Here is an 8,308-nt window from a genome sequence, read left to right as displayed (position 1 = left end):
CATAGGGCGAGAGGCGGGGTACACCCTGGACAGGTCGCCAGTCTGTCGCAGTTTGTAATCAGATCTCTGATTTCTTTAGTACACAGGGAAAGTATAAAACTTAGTGTTCTTTGCATCTGTCTGTCATTGCATTACAATTTCCCGTGAATGGAAATATTTCCAAAGGTTATCAATACAATATATTACCAAAGACATTTCTTTTAAGTGTCTGTCCGCATAAACAAGACAGAAAAGGTGAAAATAAGAAAAAATGTTGCACTGAGTTAAATTAGACCCAACTACAAAGGATTAAAAGCGGTTCGATCAGCTACTGAAACCAGCTGACTTCTTGTTACCCCACCAGAATGATTTCTTTACCATTTTAAGAAAATACGAGCATAAGCAAAAGCAAGTCCTTTTGTGCCCCTCACCACCAAAAGGAAAAAGCTTAGATGGATTTTGTTTGTTTGACTTGTTGAAAACAGAGCATGCAGTGACTCAACAAGTATATACCTTTTTTGCCATGTATTAAGTGTAAAACTATGGTTTCTGTTATTTTACTATCTAAATCAGTTGACACCATTTGAACTTTATTCAAAGGCTTTATTCAAATTTGACTCATAATGGACCAGTGCCATTCAAAATAAAGCAGAGTAACTGTTCGGGGTTGAGCAAAATGATTTTATTATTGCGGTCTCAACAGACATAACATGTATAAACCATGTTTACACCTCACTGGGTAAGATCCACGCACTATTACCCAAAATGTGGTGTGTTAGTTCTGACCACAACTACCAGAGGCTCAGTCTGCATGTGTGGCAGTGTTTTTAAACCCAGTCATGTTACTGACCCGCTGCCAACAAACCTAATTAGTATAGAGAGATGTTCCACCAGGTGCCTTTAGTTTTCAGTGGCATCAAATTAAAAAAGAAGAATTATTTCATTTAAAAATAAATAAATAAATACAGTACTGTGCAACAGTATTGAGTCACCCCTCATTTCACTTCCAAGAAGCCAGACATTCTTGTTATTTTCATAAACTGGTCTTGAGCAATAGTTCTTCTGACTTTCTGAAGAAAATTCTTCTTTCATTTTCAGTCCGCTCCTTGTTCCTGACTACTTTCAGAAGAATGTTTTATTCCTTGTTAAGGTGCTTAACACCTGACTTATTATTTGACAAGAAAACCGACAATTCAAACATATAAACCCATCTAACTGATGGGCTCAGCCACTGTTTTCTATACACATAACCAATTTTACATTGCAGCTTTAAGTGTAAAATGCCATAGTATCATACAGTATCACAGGCATTAAAAAAGCAGTTTTAGCTAAAAAGGTGGCATATCAAAGAAGTGACATTAAAATATTTGAGGAAACTAGACAAGTGGAATATGAAAACAAAAAAAGAAGTGTCAGATTGAAAGAAATGGGAAAAAAATCAGCAAAGACATGACAAAGGACCTGAGAAACATATCTGGCACTTTACTTGATCCATCTAAAGTTTGCCAAAGCCTCATCAGAAACGGTCTCAATGGTACACTCAGAAAAATAAAGGTGCCAACTGGAACCAAAAGTGGTTCTTTAGACTGATGCCATAGAAGAACCTTTTTGGTGCCACAAAGAACCTTTCAAACAATGGTTCTTTGAAGAACCATTTCTTTCAGTGGTTCATTGAAGAACCTTTAAAAGGTGCCCCAAAGAACCATCAAGAAATGGTTCTTTGGGGCACCTTTAATGGTTTTTCAAAGAACCTTTTTAAAAATGGTTCTTTAAAGAACCATTTTTAAAAAGGTCCTTCAAATGGTTCTTTAAAAGAACCATTTTAAAGAACCTTTTTTGAGTGGTTCTTTAAAAAACCATTTTAAATCTTTCAAAATAAAATGCATCATAAATTGAATTTGAGTAGGGCAAAATAAATACTAGCACAGCATAGACATATATTAATGGTTTATTGTCATTTTGTAGTTACCAAAAGACAAAAAGGCATTTTAACCCTCAGCACAACATCACTACTAATACATGTCACATATTAAGATAAGATAACCTTTATTAGTCCCACACGTGGGAAATTTGTTTTGTCACAGCAGGAAGTGGACAGTGCAAAAGTTATGAGGCAAAAATTAGAATACAATAAGAATAAATACAGTACACAACTGTACAGAATAGAATACTATATACAGTAGAATAAAATAAAATAAATATACAATAAGATAAGAATAGAATACAAATACAAATACTATATACAACTGAGTAAAAATACAACGATGACAGAAAGGATTATTGCACTTAGTATTATTGCATATGTATGGATGTGTGTGCTTGATCAGTTAAAGTCTTTATTATGGAGTCTGACAGCAGTGGGGAGGAAAGACCTGCGAAATCTCTCCGTCCCACACCGTGGGTGCCGCAGTCTCCCACTGAAGGAGCTGCTCAGTGCTGTCACAGTCTGCTGCATGGGGTGGGAGATGTTGTCCATCAGGGATGACAGCTTAGCCGCCGTTCTCCTGTCACTCACCACCTCCACTGGGTCCAGAGGGCATCCTAGAACAGAGCTGGCCCTTCGGATCACCCTGTTCAGTCTCTTCCTGTCCCCAGCAGAGATGCTGCCGCCCCAGCAGACCACGCCATAAAAGATAGCAGAAGCCACAACAGAGTCATAGAATTTCTTCAGGAGTGGGCCCTCCACTCCAAACGACCTGAGTCTCCGCAGCAGGTACAGCCTGCTCTGCCCTTTCCTGTAGAGGGCGTCTGAGTTATGAGTCCAGTCCAGTCTATTGTTCAGATGAACACCAAGGTACCTGTAGCTGTCCACAGCCTCAATGTCCATACCTTGGATGTTCAGTGGTTGCAGTGGAGAATGCTTGTGCCTGCGGAAGTCTACCACCAGTTCCTTGGTTTTACTGGCGTTGATCTGGAGGTAGTTCAGCTGGCACCAGTCCACAAAGTCTTGGGTCAGTTAGTGTTTTAAACAGTAATAATTAAATATATTTGCTATACTATAAATAAATATATATAAATACTATAGCTACAGATAACACAACAAATAATACATGTATTGTTTAATTAATAAAACATCAGAAAGTGATAAAACACATTAGAAATAGCAATAGCTTCATAACAGACCAATAAATCAACACATTTTCATCAGCAGATGTTTGCATGTTCAGTAAAAATATTTCAACAAGTTTATGATTAAAATGATCAATGAACTTCAGCCTTACGCTATGTAATGTACGTTTCATGTTGTACTCATGGTCCTTTGTTAGTTCAGTTTAGGATAATGTCTCTGACGTATGTATCATATCAAATATATGTCATATCAAAACAAGCCCACACCTGCAGTTGTTTCAGTTTTTCACTGGTGTTTCCTGTCAGCTGGTCAACCTCACTCAGGCAGACATCCATATCAGCCAACCAAACGACAAGTTCCTCCCTTTGTGCTTCAAACCCCTCCCACTCTGAGACAAGGAGCTGAAAGAGAGAGAAAAGAGTCAATTATAAAGAAGAGAGAGAAGTGAAACCCTCCTCAGAAGGTCTGACTCGCATACCTGCAGTTGACCTGTGATGGACTCCCGTTTGGCGTTCACGTCATCCCTCGTTGTTGCCAACAGCCGAGTCTGCAGGGTGCCCTGGAAGAGCTGAGTTAATGTTCGACTCGTCCTGGTCAGGCTCTCCAGCTGGATGAGCCGAGGTCTCCCCTCTCACCGCTGCCTCTGAACACACAAACACAAATTTCATCTGAAGCAGGAGGTGCAGATTTTTTGTGCTATTCTTTTCTAAATCCAGGCTAGATCACGTGGAGGTATTTGGAAAACTTTTTTGGCCAGTGGACGACTGTTGTCTTGCAGAAAGTCAAATCAAACATATGCGATACACAATTAATTCACAAGAACACATTATAAAAAATAAGTCCAGTTCTTGCCTGATTTCAAGTGAAATCTGCATCAAAACAGGGTAAAATGAGTGTTTGCAGCAAATGTGAGCACAAAGCCTCACTTTGTAAAAGCCTGCTATTACAGTTCTCCTCTATGCAGACGACTTTCCTGTTTTCAAGGCACAACTTGGATCTGCTGTACGAATCTTATGGATACACACTAAATGAAACAATAGTGTGCATGACTCCAGATTCTGATCCCTCATCCTAATATGGTCCCAACATAGCAACAGCAATAAAGCAAATGTTGAGGCTTCAAAATACAAAGTCCATAAACCAATGGCTGACGTGGGTTTTATCATAAGGGTGATAAATATACAGATTTCAGTCTGTCTTAGAGATTTGATGTTCATTTACCTGCAGATGCACTATACATACCTGCTCCATGGTTTTTCACAACATTTTGCACATCACTATTTAATACAGGAAGTAGGTGAACTAAAACAAGTCATCTTTCTTTGTGAGAGGACCATATTAATGAAACAAACCTCATCATAGGGAGCCCTAAAGATGCTCCTGCTGCTTCTCTTCCTCCTCATCCTAAGCTTCCTTCTCCTTGTCCTCGCCTTCCATCCAATTGTAATTCAACCTAATTGTGTTTCTCCCCCTCCTCTTCCTCATTTTGTTGGAGCTGTGAACACAATTAATGTGAATCTGGATTAATTTGTGCAAACAAGAAAAATCTACAGCTTTTTGGTCAGAGGTGCTCTTGTGATTTAAGCCGGGTAGAGTAGATTTATCTGTTGATGCTACCTGCTTCAGCTCTGGCTGCTGAGTGATATTTACACCCTGGCTGGATTACAAACTTTACCCATGTGCTGAACTTTGGCCCAGCGTTGATACCTCTTGTTAGTATAACGACCTCTTCTTAGCTTGTATGTATGAGTTATGATGGTGGATAAATGAAATATAAAAAAAAATTAACTATATTACAAAAGAACATCTATCTTGGAAACATCAAATGACCGGAGCATAACTTGTCAACTAGTCCGAAACTAAGTTATGCAGGAACAGTCAAAGACACCTTCTCATGTCACATTTATATTCATTTCTATATAATTTGATTAGACAATAAAGAGTTATCTAATCGAATTATTCATTCAAAACTCTTATGCATAGCTCCATTTTATACAGCTCATACAGAATTCAAAGTACAGGTTCATGTGAGTATTTAATGTACGGCTCAGATCTACAGAATTTCAGAGTTTCTAGAGCAGACACAGAGCTCACGCCACAACAGGCTTCAGGCGCCATTTTAGTGACTTTAACAATATATTAAATTTTAATTTCGGTCTAGCTGACATTAGGTTATATACGCAGCACGCAATTGAACCACATATTTTAGAAGCCAAAGGTTCAAATTAGCTGGGAGCAGCTTCACTTAATTATAACAGTGGTTTTGTTAAGAAAACAGTTGGATACTAAATTGCGCTGACATCAACGGCTAACGTATCTAGCTAATCGCTACTGTTAGCACAACATTAACAGCAAGCTACAATGACGAGTAACAAAAACAAAACAGTAATAAGGTTTTAATGAAAATGTTTTACCTTTTCCAACAGTCCCAGAATCCACAGCTTCAAAGTCCAGCAGGTACTGAAGACTGTTATCCGTTTCGCTGTCACCGTCCGTGAGGTTTTTTTTCCCGAAAGGTCAAGGCCCGCCGCTCGCACACTCTGTCTGCGCATGCGCATCCCAACGACGGACCCCTCCGTCCGCTCCCGGGAGGTTATAGTATGACGTATTCTGACGTCACTCTCTCTCTCCCTGTCATTTATTTGGCTCGAAACACATATTAACAAATTGCTCAGTGATGAACAACTACTCAGATCATTTACCTAAGCTGTGCGCTTTGTCAAAACGAAGTGTGTGTTCATTACACTGACATTCTGTTCTGCAATTGTTATTTACTTGTATTTTATAATTTGACTTTACATACTGCTGGGTGGTTTGTAAAGTTTACAATAACTAGTATTATCATTATGCTATATTTTCAAAAATATATAATAATCTCAAAAGCAATGCCTTGGAGTAGAAAATAGTAATGCTTTATTAAAATTTAAAACTAAAGTACAGTATTTGAATGTGTGTATTGTGTCTACTGTTTGCAAATATTTCTAACTTTTATTTGAATATTCAGCTTCCTATTGCCAGGTATCCCGCCCTCCCCCTTCGCACACACATGCACACAAAGAAAACACAGTATAATTCACAGCCTCATTATAGTGAATAAATATTTATGCCATTTACACCATCAAACTTAGATTGCTAAGGATGAAGAACCTTTTGTTCTTTAAAGAACCATTTGTAATAGCTGAAGAACCATCCACAAAATAAAAAGGTTCTTTGACGTATGATGGTTCTTTAAAGAACCATGAAGATATCTGAAGAACCATTTAAGAACCATAATTTTTCTGAGTGTAGGGTGACAATCATGAAGCCATTCTTAAGGAAGGAAACAGGAAGAAAGGGCTATGAGGGTATGACAATTTACAGAATAATTGAAAATCGGTGGCAACGCACTGTGGAACACTATCAGTGCTGGATTGGCCTTCCCAGAGCCTGGACCTCAACATTGTTGAAGCAGTGTGGGATCATCTTTACAGGAAACAGAACGATAGGCAGCCAAAGAAGAGCTTTGAGTGTCCTTGAAGAAGCCTGGAGAACTATTCCTGATTATTCCCATTCCTACTTAATGAAATCACAAGAAAGTTTGCCTAAGAGATTTTAGGCTGTGCTGAAGAATAAAAGCGGTCTTACCAAATATTGACTTCTAAGTTTATTAGGATTGTGCACATTCAGTTTTTGTTGTATGAGCCAGAGGTGGGACCAAGTCATTGTTTTGCAAGTCTCAAGTAAGTCTCAAGTCTTTATCCTCAAGTCTCAAGTCAAGTCTCAAGTAATGTCAGGCAAGTCAGAGTCGAGTCTCAAGTCACTGGTGTAAAAGTCCGAGTCAAGTCACAAGTCTGAAATTTTGAATTTCAAGTCCTTTCGAGTCTTTAAAAAAAAAAAAAAGAAAAAAGTATGTTGCAGTTATGCTAAATGTAAATATTAGACCATGTAATTTTTAAATCTGTGTTTTTCTCAACACATGACAAAATAGTTAACTTAGAAAATATACACAAATTGTGAAATTGCACCTCTTTAAAATGCAACTCAATTAAACCTAGCTCCAAGAATAATTTTCACCGACAGTTCTGAGATAAGCTGCATGTTATTCTTGGATGCGGTTGTAGGACAGGTGTTGTGCCAAAAAGTGATTGTCTGCCAAAAACTGATTTCCGGTATTTGCCAAAAAGCGATTGCTCATATTTAAAGTGCTATAAGTAACTTGTTGGGCTATAATATGTTAAACACATGTCAAATGCATCCCTTATGGATGACATAAAGTCATCTTGAGCCACAAACAACATTCGTGTAGCAAGATACAAGCCGCAATCAGTTTTTGGCAGCGACTTTTATATAACCTTTATTTATGCAGTAAAAAAAATCTCATTAACATTAAAAATGTATTTTGTAAGAGTAAGTTGGCCAAGAGCACAGCAGAAATGGCAGCAAATATTACAATAGTTCTGTAAAAATATTTTAAGTGGGGATAAAGGACCGGATTGGTTATAATGTAAGTACAAGTTGTAAAGATACTTAAAAAACAGATAATTTTTTAATTCTTTATGTAACCCCTTTGTATCCCCTGTTCACTGAAGTCTATTTACGAACATACGTAAAGATATTACACATAAAAAATACACAGAAACACTGGAAATCACTTTTTGGCAGACAATCACTTTTTGGCACAACACCGGCTTTAAAATCGCATGACAAAAATATCATATACATTAAAAAAACTGCATCACCAACGTAGCCTGGACAACATTTGCTAGTTAGATGAAGTCAGCTATCTCATCGTAGCATATTTATATGCATATTTATAATTATACGGTTCTTGTGAGTGCATACACTCGTGAAGTTTAGTAACTTCCGGTCACTGCAACAAGCCCAGGTACAGTTTACCGACGGATGGGTGCAGGACCTTGAAATGCACCGTGTAGAAAGTAAAGACCATCGTACGTATCATAAGTTTACCAGTCTCACAAATCGTCTTCATAAATACACATTCGTTAACCGTTTATTAATATAACCTTTGAGCTTAACGGTAATTAATTAGTAGTAGAAATAATTTCTGGTTCATTACAGAAATGTAGCAGTGACAATAATATTGTATGCTGTAATCGCACTGGAGAATTAGTGATACAAAACAACTGTTTTATTCTGTGAATAAAAGTATATGTTTTTGTCAATGTACCATAATAACAGAAGCGAAACGCAATATTGTGTCAGGACAATTCACTATTTATGCACAATAAATAAAGGAGCATAGCGCGACCATTTCTGTTC

At 37.7% G+C, this 8,308-nt stretch overlaps 1 protein-coding gene across 3 annotated transcripts; it reads right to left on the bottom strand.

Moving 5' to 3' along the window:
* Positions 1-1,934: 1,934 nt before the first annotated feature.
* LOC146646143 (uncharacterized) lies at positions 1,935-6,725 on the bottom strand. 3 transcript variants are annotated; one of them, XM_085391436.1, is made up of 5 exons: positions 5,464-6,725; positions 4,402-4,544; positions 3,528-3,692; positions 3,316-3,450; positions 1,935-2,905 (listed from the first exon to the last, which is right to left on the bottom strand). In XM_085391436.1, exons 4-5 carry the CDS (start codon positions 3,382-3,384, stop codon positions 2,303-2,305), a joined length of 672 nt encoding a protein of 223 aa, XP_085247562.1. In that variant the 5' UTR covers positions 3,385-3,450; positions 3,528-3,692; positions 4,402-4,544; positions 5,464-6,725; the 3' UTR covers positions 1,935-2,302. The 3 variants fall into 3 exon arrangements, with proteins under 3 accessions (XP_085247562.1, XP_085247564.1, XP_085247563.1); XM_085391438.1 differs by lacking the exon at positions 4,402-4,544; XM_085391437.1 differs by lacking the exon at positions 5,464-6,725 and having other exon boundaries at positions 4,402-5,445.
* Between the last annotated feature and the right edge of the window lie 1,583 nt (positions 6,726-8,308).

The sequence above is a fragment of the Rhamphochromis longiceps genome, linkage group LG19 (assembly GCF_057381845.1).
Source record: "Rhamphochromis longiceps isolate RC_006_pf linkage group LG19, R_longiceps_female_GT1.1, whole genome shotgun sequence".
In the NCBI taxonomy this organism is placed as follows: Eukaryota; Metazoa; Chordata; class Actinopteri; order Cichliformes; family Cichlidae; genus Rhamphochromis; species Rhamphochromis longiceps.
Note: the sequence above shows the minus strand (reverse complement) of the source record. Positions and strands in the feature narration are given on the sequence as shown.

Excerpts from the sequence above, each read along its gene's own strand:
- LOC146646143 (XM_085391436.1), bottom strand. The coding sequence starts at position 3,384 with ATGGATGTCTGCCTGAGTGAGGTTGACCAGCTGACAGGAAACACCAGT. Across the intron at positions 2,906-3,315 it reads AAAAACTGAAACAACTGCAG|CTGAACTACCTCCAGATCAA; the intron begins GTGTGGGCTTGT and ends GACTGGTGCCAG.